Here is a 13,923-nt window from a genome sequence, read left to right on the forward strand (position 1 = left end):
TAAGCTGCAGCCAAGGATGAAAGTGGTGATTAGCACACAGTGCATCACCAACAAGCCCCGGCACAGCTGGGAAATGTTCACCTCCCTGATGGTGACATCAAACTGGCAGGAAGGGCTGCTATCCATGGGGACAGGGTTCCCCAAGCTGGGACAGTGAAACCCCACAAATAAATCATGGATCCCCTTCCTGAGAGCCACCCCAGGGCAAGGAAAAGCTCTGCTGGGTGAGGGAGATGCTCTGGGATGTGTGACCGTGTTCACAGGGGTCTGAGGGAAGAGGTGAGGATCTGACTCCATGTTTCAGAAGGCTTGATTTATTATTTTATGATATATATATATATATTAAAACTGTACTAAAAGAATAGAAGAAAGGTTTCATCAGAAGGCTGGCTAAGAGTAGAATAAGAAAGAATGATAACAAAGGCTTGTGGCTCAGACAGAGAGTCTGAGCCAGCAGATTGTGATTGGCCATTAATTAGAAACAACCACATGAGACCAATCACAGATGCACCTGTTGCATTCCACAGCAGCAGATAATCATTGTTTACATTTTGTTCCTGAGGCCTGTCAGCTTCTCAGGAGGAAAAACCCTAAGGAAAGGATTTTTCCATGAAAAGATGTCTGTGACACTGGGATGAGCCTGGAGGGGCAGTTTGGGAGCTGGCAAATGCTCTCTGATGGAGAGGAAACACCTGAGAGAGATGCAAGAGGTGACATTGTCATTGTCCCCTCTCCTCCCAGCTCCCAGGGATCAGCTCAGGCCCCTCTCCTGATCCCTGCTCAGAGCTGGGGTTGGGGCAGCCTGGAAGGGGCACCTGCAGCCCCTCATCCAGGCTGGGTGGCCAGCCTGGGAGGAGCAAGGGAAGGAATGGGAGAAGCCCCAGCCCCTTCCCCACTCACACACGGGTGCCAGAGCCCATGGGGTGAACACAGAGTCTCTGGGATGGATGGAAATATTTGGGTGGGCAGTGGGAGAGCTCTGTCCCTGTCCCCTGCATCTCTGAGAACCCACGGGAACTGGAACAGCGGCAGGAGCTGAAAGGAGCTGTTTGGGATTGTATTTGTGGGGTGCCCCATGGCAGGAGGAAGGAATGATGAATCTCAGAAGGCTAATTTATTGTTCTATTCTATTCTATTCTATTCTATTCTATTCTATTCTATTCTATTCTATTCTACTAAAGAATACAGAAAGGATACTTACTGAGTGCTGAAAAGACAATAATGAAAACTCCTGACTCTTTCCAGAGTCCTGACACAGCTTGGCCCTGATTGGCCAAAGAGTGAAAACAACTCCCAGCAGAATGCAATGGAACAATCACCTGTGGGTGAACAATCTCCAAACACATTCCACATGAGCAAAACACAGGAGAAGCGAATGAGATAATAATTGTTTTCCTTTTCTCTGAGGCTCCTCAGCTTCCCAGGAGAAAACCCTGGGCAAAGGGATTTTTCCAGAAAATGTGAATGTGAGAGTTTGGGACTAGAGGTAGAGATGATCAAGCACTCAAAGCAAGATGCTCTTCCTGTCATGTGCCACAGAAGGTCCAGACCATGCCCACAGCCTGGTTCCTCTCCTGCACAAGGGCTCCTGGAGGGGCAGAGTGCTGAACTCCCAGCACAATTTCTGGATGAGGATTTCCTCAGTGTGGCTGAAACCCCTCCTGGTTCAGCTCCCACAGGGATGGTTTGTGGCTCCTGCCTCCATTTCCTGGCAGTCCTTCCACTTGAGCTGTCTCCATCACAAGATATGAAACCCACAGGTCAGTGTAGTGGGTAGCAACAGCTTCTGCTTCTCTCAAAATGTGTAACTTCCAATTAGAGCTGGAAAAACACATCCTTGTTGAAAAATACACCTAGAGCCAAACTAAGGCCACAGCAAGCTCTGCTCATCAAGGTGGAGCTGACCAGAGGGGCCTGCCTACCTTCCTGGAATCCTTCCTGGAATCCTTCCTTCCTGGAATCCTTCCTTTGTGGAATCCTTCCTTCCTGGAATCCTGGAATCCTTCCTGGAATCCTTCCTTCCTAGAATCCTTCCTGGAATCTTTCCTGGAATCCTTCCTGGAATCCTTCCTTCCTTCCTGGAATCCTTCCTGGAATCCTTCCTGGAATCCTTCCTTCCTTCCTGGAATCCTTCCTGGAATCCTTCCTGGAATCCTTCCTTCCTGGAATCCTTCCTTCCTCCCTCCTTCTTTCCATTCCTTTTCCCTTTCCTTCCTTCCTTTTCTTTTTCCTTTTCCTTTTCCTTTTCCTTTTCCTTTTCCTTTTCCTTTTCCTTTTCCTTTTCCTTCTCCTTCTCCTTCTCCTTCTCCTTCTCCTTCTCCTTCTCCTTCTCCTTCTCCTTCTCCTTCTCCTTCTCCTTCTCCTTCTCCTTCTCCTTCTCCTTCTCCTTCTTCTTCTCCTTCTCCTTCTCCTTCCTTTTCTCCCTGTCATTCCCTCCAAGCTGCTCCATCGTGCCCCAAAGGTTCCTGGGCAAGGATCCATCCTCAGGATGGGCTTCCCCACAGCAGATCCCCACGTGCAGCGCTGTCCCTGTCAGAGAAAGGGGCAGAGGGGAGATGGGCACAGCTCTGGGGCAGGGTGACTCCTGCAGACAGGCAGCACATCCACCACCCTGGCTGCCATGGGTCGGGCAGAAACGCTCCCTGTGCATGCCCAGCATCACCTCCCTGCCCAGGCATGCCCCCACTCTTTGCTCACCGCCAGCCCTGAGAGGGGTGGCTGATCCAGCACTCCCATCCTCTTGCACAAGAGCTGCTGGGAGCTGCCCCCGCCTCCCTGGTGACCTGGATCCAGTGACTCAGCCCTAATCTGGGGCTCCATCTCTCCACAGAAGCTTCCCAAGCAGGAGGGCTGCCCCAGCAAGGGCAGGGTGCTGACACTGGCAGAAGAAACTCCCTGGAAAATGTGCAGTGCTCCTTGGAAACTGTGTGATGAAATGCTTTTACAACTTTGCCGCCTGCAGGAACACTCAGAAAATGTAACATTTAAAAAAGGAGGAAAACACAAACACCCAGTTGGAATAATAGCCTCTTCCTACATTCAGAGTGCTGGGTGAGGGGTAAATCAAGCAGCTTTCTCACATTTCCCAGGGAATGATCCCATCAGCACTCCAGGGAAGGGGAGCATCCCCTGCCAAAATCATTCCCCATTCCCATCCCTGCTGGGGCACATGAGGGAACCAGAGCATTTCTGGGAGCTCCCTGATGTCCTTGCACACAAACCTTGTGGTGCTGGTCACCTTTAGAGAAAGAGGGGAGCTCCCTCCCCCTTGTTTGCATTTTTGGGAACAGGATATCTCCCCAAAGGGACATTGGTGATGTTTGTCTGAGCAGCCCCAGACCCACCGTGCCTCAATCCCTTCCCAAGGCAAACTCCACACGCTGCTTTGTCCAAGCCAGGGCAGGGCTCCCCCCTCTGCTGCCTCTCCCAGCTCCAGGGAGTGCAATGGGGGATGATTTAGACCCTCATCCCACCCTTCACATCTGGATTCATTTCCTCCTGCCACCTCTCAGTTATCCTTTCCCACACTGCAGGCAGAGGTGGTTCCACCTTTCCAACAGGTCCAAAGCCTCAGGGCTGTCCCTGTGAGCACCCCTGAGGATCTGCTCCATTTGCTGTGAGCAATTTTGTGCCTCCCTCTGCTTTGCAGGGGCTGCCAGAGCTGGAGCTGGAGCCCATCCCCACCAGAAAGCCCCTCAGCCCCTCTCTGCACTCACAGTCCCCAGCCACATCACCCTTCTCACCCTTGGATTTCTGTGAACAGCTCCAGGGCAGGGATTCACTGCTCAGATTGGGTCAGATCCATTGGGAATTTCAAGGGAAGTGGCAAAGTTTTTGCCCAAAAAATGCCTTTATTTCCTGTTGGAATACTCATTTTTACCTCCCTCTGCCAAGGGGTGGTACCCAGCCAGCCCGTTCACTGGGATGCAAACAAGAAATACCCAGGGGATGGATATTTCCATCAGTTTCAGAGGGGAGACCCCAAAGATGGGTCAGGGGAGGGTTTCTGCCATACTGGTCCTTCTCAGCATCAATACAACCTTCTTCAGCCAGCTGAAATGCCAAAGTAGAGGGGCAAACCCCAAAAAACTTGAATTTCCATCATCTCCACGCCATGGCCAGGTCACAAACCCGAGCATCTCCTGCATGATGGGGCTGGGACCACCCTTGGAGACCTTGCCAGGACCTTCCCAGGGATGGAGCCAGGGCCACCAGGAGGCCAGGCAGGCACGGCCCTGCTGGATGATCCCAGTGGGAACCCACCAGGAATGGGGGCTTGGACACCTCTGGTCCCACAGAGGGGCCTGGCAGCTCCAGGCTGTTCGTGCCACGTGGAAATGGACTATTTACTGTTCTCCAGGAAAACTGCAGGAGGTGAAGCTGACCCTTCCCAGAGATGTGCCCACCTGCAGATCCCCTTGGTGCCCTCAGAGGAGCTGGGAGCTCTGGCTTAGCGTGAAAAACGCCAGTCACTTCCTTTTAAAATTTTAAAAGTTTAATAGTAATAAAATGGTTTTAAAAATAGCAATACAATTAGAGTAATAATAATTTGGATAATTTGAATTAGGACAATATGAGACAATAGAGACAAAGGGTTGTGGATGTCTGGGTACCTTTTCTGGGCAGCACAGCCCGAAAAAGGACCCACGTTAGCAGAGGATTAACCCTTAAAACCAACAGCCTGTTGCATATTCATACACCTCATACATGATGCATAAATTCCATTCAAACACAGGATTCTGTCTGGGCAGTGTCAGCTTCTTCCTCTGAATCCCGACAGCGCCTTGGAGGCAGGAAGAAGTTCGTTTCTTCTGATAATGGGGCAATAAAGTCTCTTTCTCTGCAAGATTCGGGTGTCCTGTGGCTGCTATCTCGCTGCAAGTCCTTTCTTTACAAAAAAAAAAAAAAAAAAAAAAAAAAAAAGTATCCTACATAGCATAGTTTCTATTTTAACAATTTTTATAACCTAAAACTATATTTAACACAGTACTTAAGAGAATTAATACATCATTATTATTGTTACTTTCTACCACAACACGTATAATATTCATTTTAATATTTGCAAAAAGCCAATCATAAAAGACACATTTTTCACACTTAGGCTGGATCATCCAAGCGCTTTGGGAGGCGGGCACTGCAGAAACCACCGGGAGCAGCGCAGCCAGGCTGGCTGCTCGCCCGCAGCCTTGGCAGGAGGAGGGAGCGGGCGGCGCCAGGGCTCATCCCGGAGCTTCCCGGAGCTTCCCGGAGCTTCCCAGCTCATCCCGGAGCATCCCAGCTCATCCCGGTTCATCCCGGAGCATCCCGGAGCATCCCGGCGCTCCCGTCCCGGCACCGAGGTAGGCAGGGCTTGGGGAAGGGGCTGGGGCTGTTCCTGCTGCCCCCGGTCCCCGGGGATGCTGAGCAGCCCATTCCCAGCAGGAGAAGGAGCTGCTCGAGTGCTGCGGTGTACAAGCAGCGTTGGGTCTCCAGGCTGGCTGCCGAGGGCTGGCACACGGGCTGGCGCTGTCCCTGTGCCCCCCGGGCGGTGAAGGGTTAACTGCGCAGGGCTCAGCCGTGTTTGTGCCGTGATTCACCCAGCAGCGGGGCCAGGCTGCTCCGAAAGAGCTGAACCAGCCAGGGTGACTGTGACCGTGCTCGCAGGGCTCTGAGGGTGAGGGAAGAGATGAGGATCCGACTCCGTGTTTCAGAAGGCTGATTTATTATTTTCTTATATATATTATATTAAAACTATACTAAAATAGAAGAAAAGATTCTCCTCAGAAGGCTGGCTAAGAATAGCAAAAGAAAGAATGAAAACAAAGGCAGCTGTCCCAGACTCTCTGTCCAAGCCAGCTGTGATTGGCCATTCATTAGAAACAACCACATGAGACCAATCACAGATGCACCTGTTGCATTCCACAGCAGCAGATAATCATTGATAACATTCTGTTCCTGAGGCCTGTCAGCTTCTCAGGAGGAAAAATCCTAAGGAAAGGATTTTCCATGAAAGATGTCTGTGACAGGTGGGAGCACAGGGAACACTTTGGGGATGGAGAACAGATTGGAGCGAGCTGCCCTGTGGCGTTTGCACGCCTTGCTGTCCCTCCCTGGGGACAATTGAGCTTTGCAGCAATGCCCTGGTGGCTCCAAGGCAGCTTGGCCGTGCGGGATGGAGGGTTCCCGATGAGGGAGATCCCTGGGTGTGGGATTGCAGTGCCCAGGGGCGCAGGATGCACGCACAGCCCTGAAGGGGACAAGGGGCAGGACACAGCTCTGTGGGGAAGGCTGACGGAGTGCATGTGTGGAGATGATTTTCTGCCAGTTTTGGGCCCTTGCAGGCAGCAGGATGACTCTGTGGAATGGCTCCTACCCCTTCTACCCCGGGGCCAATGCCTGCTTCCCCTTTGACACCACCCGGGCCGTCATTGTCACCGTGTTCCTCTCCGTGCTGGCCACCTTCATCATCATCCTGCCGGGCATCCCGGGCAGGAGGGTAAGTGGAGGGGCAGGGGCACTTCAGACCTCTGCTCCCTGCCTGTGCATCCCACATTCCTCCCCTTCCCAGCCTCCAGAGCAGATTTGGCAAGCAAGGCTGCCCGGGGCTATGGCCAGAGCTCCGGGATCTCTGGATGCCATGGGGCTGGGGGAGCTCCATCCCCGCATCAGCTCCAAACTCCACCAGCCCAGGTTTCTGAGGCTGCTAGAGCTGATCTTGGCTGGATTTCTCTGTGAAATTCTTTCAGCAGAGTGGAATGGCAGGGTGAGGCTCAGAGATCTCACCCCACCTTGCCAGAGAGCTGGGTGAAAGAGGGAGGTGTGCACAGGGCATGTCCCAGCACTGCTCCCTGTGCCCCGCAGACCCTGCTGGAGCCACACCAGGGGCTGCCTCTGTGCTGGTGCTGCTGCAGGGCTGCTTGAGGGGCTCCTGTCCCCCAGGGGACACCCTACAAATGCCTGGTGGCTCCTTTTTGTTACAGCTGTGGCCAGCTGTCAACACACACTGAGGTTTGGGTAAGGGTGGGAATTGCAGCTGAAGATTTTTAAAGGGAATGTTCCCAAACATCCCTTCCCCAAAAAAGGGCTGTCACAGCTTTCTCCAGTGGGTTCTTTTGATGATTTTCTTCCTCTGCCTGGATCTCCCTGCTGCCTCCCCCCACCCCAGCTGGGATGCCACAGGTACCCCCTGCCACCCACCCACCCAGCACATGGGTGACTCCCCAGGGCAGGGACAGGGCTGTTTCTCACCATTTCACATTTCTAAATGATGTGCTTGGTGCTGAGGTGCCTGTGGCTGAGCCCTGTGCCTGCTCTCTCCCCTCTTACAGAGACTCCTGTGGTTCCTGCAGCTGGTGCTGGGGCTCTTCGTGGGAGCAGTGATCCTCAGTGAGTGCTGGGGGGCCCATGGAGGCCCAGAAATGGGGGGGAAAGGTGGGAGAGGGTGAAGGGCTCCCTCAAGAACCGAGCCCAGCCTGTGGGATGAGCTCATGGGGAAGGTGGACACGTGTCCTGTGTGTGGGAGGTGGCTCCAGCCATGGTGGAAGGCACCCATCCATCTGCCTGGGGTCTGAAGGCTGGTGGCCACCTCCAGGGCAGTGACCAAAGGCTCAACACCACCTTCCAGGGGGATCAGAGGCTCAGGGGCAAAGCAGTGCCCAGGCAGTGCCCACACTTCACCCCATTGCCACCAGGGAGAGGAACTGTGCTGGGCTGGGGAGAAACCAACCCAAGGGGGGCTTTGAGGGTCATTAATGGGATGATAATGAGGAGGGACACACAGGGAGACAGGAGGGACACACAGGGAAACAGGAATGACATCCAGGGATACAGGAGGGACACACAGGGATACAGGAATGACATCCAGAGATACAGGAGGGACACACAGGGATTCAGGAGGGACACCCAGGGACACAGGAATGGCACACAGGGAAACAGGAATGACACACAGGGACACAGGAGGGACACACAGGGAGACAGGAGGGACACACAGGGATACAGGAATGGCACACAGGGACACAGGAGGGACACACAGGGACACAGGAGGGACACACAGGGATACAGGAATGGCACACAGGGAAACAGGAATGGCACACAGGGACACAGGAATGGCACACAGGGACACAGGAATGGCATCCAGGGTTACAGGAGGGACACACAGGGATACAGGAATGGCACACAGGGATACAGGAGGGACACACAGGGATACAGGAATGGCACACAGGGATACAGGAGGGACACACAGGGATAAAGGAATGACACACAGGGATACAGGAATGACACACAGGGACACAGGAATGACACCCAGGGAGACAGGAGGGACACACAGGGATACAGGAATGACATCCAGGGATACAGGAATGGCACGCAGGGATACAGGAGGGACACACAGGGACACAGGAGGGACACACAGGGATACAGGAGGGACACACAGGGATACAGGAATGACATCCAGGGATACAGGAATGGCACACAGGGATACAGGAGGGACACACAGAGATACAGGAATGGCACAGAGTGAGACAGGAGGGACACACAGGGATACAGGAGGGACATCTAGGACTTCCTCCCCTTGGGGCGAACAGCACAGCCCTGCATTTGAGGTGAGCTAGGTGATGCTGAGGCCATGGTGACCGTCCTGGCAGGTGCTTCCAGCACCAGGCATCTTGCTGCCAGCTGTGACTAACCCCTGAGGCCTCCACAGATGTGCAGTTCACCAGAGACTGGGAGCATGGCTGGGTGCAGGCCAACACCTCCTACAAGTCCTTCAGCCCCGCGCAGGTGAGCGCTGACATCGGGCTGCACATCGGCCTGGCCGGGCTCAACGTCACGCTCAGGGGTGAGTCTGTGTCCCCTGTGCCCCTCTGCAGCGGCCCCAGCAGCTGCACAGCTGCCCTGCAGGGCCCTGGCAGGGTCTGGGCCCTGCTGTGCCCGTGCTGCTGCTGCTGCTGCTGGCAGTGCCCGGGGCTGGCACAGCAGAGCTCAGCCCGTGCCCCCCGCAGGAAACCCGGTGCAGCAGATCAACGAGACCATCAACTACAACGAGCACTTTTCCTGGAGCTTTGGGGAGGATTATGAGCTCAGCTACAGCCAGGGGCTGCACAGGGGGCTGCCCAGCCCCATCCTGTACGTGGCAGAGAAGTTCAGCGGGCAGAGCCCCTGTGGGGTGCACGGGCAGTACCGCATCGCCGGGCACTACGTGTCCCTCACCCTGTGGTGAGTTACAGCCCTGCCCTGCCCTGGGAGCTGGGGAGCACCAGGGACACCAAAGAGATGTTTATGGAGCCACCCTTGTCACTGTAATGGTGGCAAAGCCTGTCTGCAGGATTTGGGGTTTTCCTGCTTCCTGGCTTGTCACAGAGTCACAGAATTGTGGGATCGTGGAGTGATTTGGGTTGGGTGGGATCTTAAAGCTTATGTTGCTCTAACCCCCCACCATGGGCAGGGACAACTTCCACTATCCCAGGTTGCTCCATGTCCCATTCACCTGTCCTGGAACACTTCCAGGGATCACTTACCTAAATGTCTCCCATGTAAAGCCGGGACAGGCAACCAGAGCTCCTCTGGGCCTCACCACCCTCACAGGGAGGAATTCCTTCCCAATATCCCATCTAACCCTGCCCTCTGACTGTGGGAAGTTGTTCATCCTCATCCTGTCCCTCCATCCCTTGTCTCCAGTCCCTCTCCAGCTCTCCTGGAGCCCCTCCAGGCCCTGGCAGGGGCTCTGAGCTCTCTCCAGAGCTTTCTCCTCCTCTCTCAACACCTCAAGCTCTCCCTGGCTCTGGAGCAGAGGGGCTGCAGCCCTTGGAGCATCTTCTGTCCACGTCTCCAGACTCCTCTTACATGTCTTCTGCCTTGATGTCCAAAACTGCAGTCAGAAATGTCATTGAGGGGAAAGCAGACACAGCTGTGGGGCTCATGGTTCCAGATCTCTCCCAAGGACCAGGATAAAGAGTCCAAATTGAGACCCACTGTGAAGGGTCTTCCTTTGCCTGTCCAGGTGGGCACAGACCTGTCCCATGGTCAGGATGGTCCTCCCTGGGGAGGGACGATCAGGAGGGAGCTCATGGAGCTTGGAGCCCTGGTGTGTGCTGTGATTGTGGGGTCCCAGAGCATCCCCACGAGTCTCAGAGGTCTTGGGAAAGGCACTGCATGGAAGGGAGAGCCTTGCAATTCCCCCATGAATGCAGGTTCCAGGTCCCTGCACCCATCTCCTTTCTCATGTTCAGGAAATATAATTATCCCCACCCAAACGTTCCTGTACTTCAAGACAGAAATATTAATGAAAATTTATTTTTTAGGTTTTTTTTTTTTTCCTTTGAATCAGGAAAAATCTGTTAGGCTCACCTTCCCAGGGAGCTGAATGCAAGCCCAAGCACAGGGTAGGGCTGGCAGCTGGGTGCACTCCAGGTGCTGGATCAGGGGTGGGCATGGCTAATGGTGCAGCTCTCCAAACAAAGGTGTCCCGGCATGCCATTGTCCCTGCAGGCCATTGTCCCTCCGTGCCATTGTCCCTCCATGCCATTGTCCCTCCATGCCATTGTCCCTGCAGGCCATTGTCCCTCCGTGCCATTGTCCCTCTGAACGCTGGGGGTGACCAGCTGTGGACAACCACAAGAATCAGGGAAGAAGTTACTTGGCAGGACTGTTACAATCTGATTATTAGAGACACCCTCTGCCCAAATGAGGGTGCAAATGAGGCCACACGCTGAAGTCCATAGTATGGATTTTATGTCACAGGAAATATGATGTAGACAAAGATGGAAAGAAATAGAAAAGAGAAACTGGGAAGAGAGAGAGAAATTAAGAAAGAAGATGTGACCACCTGTGGAACCAGACAGTGCCCCATGGATGCTCCTCTGGTCTTCCAGAGGTGGGGAGAGCCCAGGGCTGGCTCAGGTTTGATGAGGACACCCAGGCACCTTCCCTTCACAATTTACTTCCAGGGCATTGCTCCCTGCAAGGGCTCAGACCCTCGGGGGGCTCTGGGGGCTCGTGGCCCCTTCTGTGACCCTGCCCAGCCTCTCACACCGGTGCTGAAGCAGCTCTGCCCCCCCAGGAGGGGTGAGAGCCCCCAGGCCGAGGTGTGAACACAAAGAGTGTCCCCTGTGACCTTCCTGGGAAGGGAGGGCAGCGTTCCAGCTGAGCCCGTTGTGTGAGGGAGGGCATTTGGCACGGTGACAGACAGCACCCTGCGTGAAAAACGCCAGTCACTTGGTTTTTTTACAATTTTAAGAGTTTAATAGTTATAAAATGGTTATAAAAATAGTAATGCAATTAGAGGAATGATAATTTGGACAATTTGGATTAGGACAATTTGAGACAATAGAGACAAAGAGTTATGGGTGTCCAGGTACCTTTTCTGGGCAGCACAAGCCTGAAAAAGGACCCACATTAACAAAGGATTAACCCTTAAAAACAATAACCTGTTGCATATTCGTACACCTCATACATGATGCATAAATTCCATTCAAACACAGGATTCTGTCTGATCATCATCAGCTTTTTCCTTCTAATCCTAACAGCGGCTTTGAGGTGGGAAGAAGTTGGTTTCTTCTGATAAGAGAGCAATAAATTCTCTTTCTCTGAAAGATTCAGGTGTCCTGTGGCTGCTATCTGGTGCAAGTACCTCATTCCTTTCTTAAAAAATCCCACTAGCATAGTTCTCATTTTAACTACAAAAGTTACCTTTTAATTACAAGACTACATTTATTATTAAAACGTTAATACAGCACTACTAATCAATACATGAAAATACATATGGTAAATATTTGCATAGACCCATATAATGTGCACTTTTCACACCCTGCCTCTCCAGGGTCTGCTTCTCACCAGCCTTTTCCCTCATCTGCCTCAAATCCCAGAGCTTCCTCCTCTTATGCACATCAGAGGGCTTGCCAGCACACACCCCAAAACTCTCCTTCCCCCAAATCCCTCCTTCCCATCACACACCCAAAACCCCTCCTTTTCCCCCCTGCAAAGCTCCTGCTGCCTCTGCAAATGGCCAAATGTTCGAGCTATTAAACACTAATATTTCAGATATTTCAGTCTCTCACAGGAACCTCCAGAGATTTCCACTCCAGGCCCACAGCCAGAGCAGGGCTGATGCCAAAGCTGCACCAAGGTGCTTGGGGGGCTTCAGGAAATTCAATGCTGAACATTCCCAGGTGTGGAGATCCCTCTCCACTGCTGCAGGATGTGTCCCACAGCTCCACCACTCATGTCCTCACTCAGTTGTTTGGGTTGATCTCTACGTCAGATATCCAGATATCTGCTGGAGCAAGGCCAGCTGGACCACGTTGTCCATGGCTTTATCCCTCCATTGGGATATGGAGAGCAGACCCTGGAGAGCAGATTCTCCAAGCCTGGTGTTTTGTGCTGTTTTGTGGTCCTTTTTCAGGCTGGCCTTCTGCACGTGGCTCATCTCCATCCTGCTCTTCTCCATGTCCATCCTGCTCTATGGTGGCCAGATGCTCCTGCTCACTGGCACGCTGATCCTCTCCTCCCTGCTGCTCTTCTCCACTGCCAGGAACAGCCTGAGGTGCCCCATCCAGTTTGGCCCAGTTTCCTTGAGGACAGACTATGGGGAGTCCTTCTGGCTGGCACTGGCCACAGGTGAGTGCTCAGCCCTGCTTCTGGGGCTTTGCTTTCCTCCTCCATCCCTCCAGAGGTGATGGCCCTCAGCACCTCATCCCTTCCTTCTCCATGGCTGGCCACAGAAAATGATAATTTTAGGTTAGAAGGTTTTGGATTAGAATTATCAAGGTTGGGGAGAGAGAGAGATGAGCAGCGCAGAGAATTGAATGTTTGAAGTCGCCTGCTGGATAGAGATTCCCTCTGCCTTTCAGGACCTGCAGCAATCGTTTCCTTTGCTCAAACCAGAATTTTCCGTGTCACAAAATCACCTCCAGGGAGACCAGGTGGTGACTAAATCCCCCTGGTGCTCCAACAGGCTAAAAAATTCCAAATTCTCCAGCCTTTCCCTGTGCGTGGTGGGCTCCAGCCCCAGCTCTGCCCCCATCACCTGACCTCTCTTTTGTGCTGGGGAGCCCACAGTGATGCCAGAACTGAGGTGGGGAAAGAGAAAAAAGCCCTTTCCTGCCTGCTGGGTGATGCCACACATCCCTGGTGTGCAGCTGGGACCTGCAGAGCTGTCTCTCTGTGTGTTTGCAGGGCTGCTGTGCCTGCTCCTGGGGCTGGCCGTCATCATCCTCAACTCAGTGCAGCCACAGAAGCTGAAGCTCATCTTCAGCCTGGAGAGGAGCAGCGAGGAGGAGCAGTGGGAGCAGTCCTGGCTGCCAGCCCAGCCCAGCTGCTCTGCACAGGGCGGGTTCATGGTGCCCCTTGGGGAGCTCTGCCCTGGGACAGCCACCCGGCTCTGAGGCACAGGGGACAGGGCAGGGCTGCAGGGGCCGCTCCTGAACCCACCAAATCCATCAGGAGCCCGGCTGGGAAGGGACAGGACAAGGACCAAGTGATAAAAGTACCCAGAGCTGAAAAAGTGTTTCAAATACAACCATTTTTGTTGGGTTTTGGGTGTTTTTTGGTTGCGTTTCTTCTTTTTTTCTGTTTTACTGCCATCCCAGCAAACCCCGAGTCCTCCCCAGCATACAGAGATTAAATCACAACAAACTGGGGACAAAACAAGTAACTGCAGGCTCACAGCCATGAACCAAAGGAAAATCAGAGCCCACAAGTGCCCCTCACCCTGAAGACCCTCGAAAATCCCCCCCTCCCTTGGGTGCTGCTCCACCAGCAGGCAGGAGGCTGAGGTGGAGCTGTGCTACCACTGCACCCCACGCCTGCTCTCAGTGTCAGGGGATGAGCAGGATGGCAGAGAGAACACAATTCAGGAGGATGATGGAGGAACCAGACCAGGAGGGAGGAGGAGGTGGGAAAGGAGGAGCAACAGTGCCTTGGAGAGCAGCTGTAACTAATTAGGGAGAG

General features: G+C 53.4%; 1 protein-coding gene across 1 annotated transcript; it reads left to right on the forward strand.

Moving 5' to 3' along the window:
* Positions 1–6,328: 6,328 nt before the first annotated feature.
* On the forward strand, positions 6,329–13,358 carry LOC131088818 (dual oxidase maturation factor 1-like). Its single transcript, XM_058033150.1, has 6 exons — positions 6,329–6,475; positions 7,308–7,365; positions 8,681–8,815; positions 8,979–9,192; positions 12,377–12,591; positions 13,150–13,358. Exons 1-6 carry the CDS (start codon positions 6,329–6,331, stop codon positions 13,356–13,358), a joined length of 978 nt encoding a protein of 325 aa, XP_057889133.1.
* The last annotated feature ends 565 nt before the right edge of the window (positions 13,359–13,923 follow it).

This window comes from Melospiza georgiana, chromosome 13, assembly GCF_028018845.1.
Source record: "Melospiza georgiana isolate bMelGeo1 chromosome 13, bMelGeo1.pri, whole genome shotgun sequence".
NCBI classification, from domain to species: Eukaryota; Metazoa; Chordata; class Aves; order Passeriformes; family Passerellidae; genus Melospiza; species Melospiza georgiana.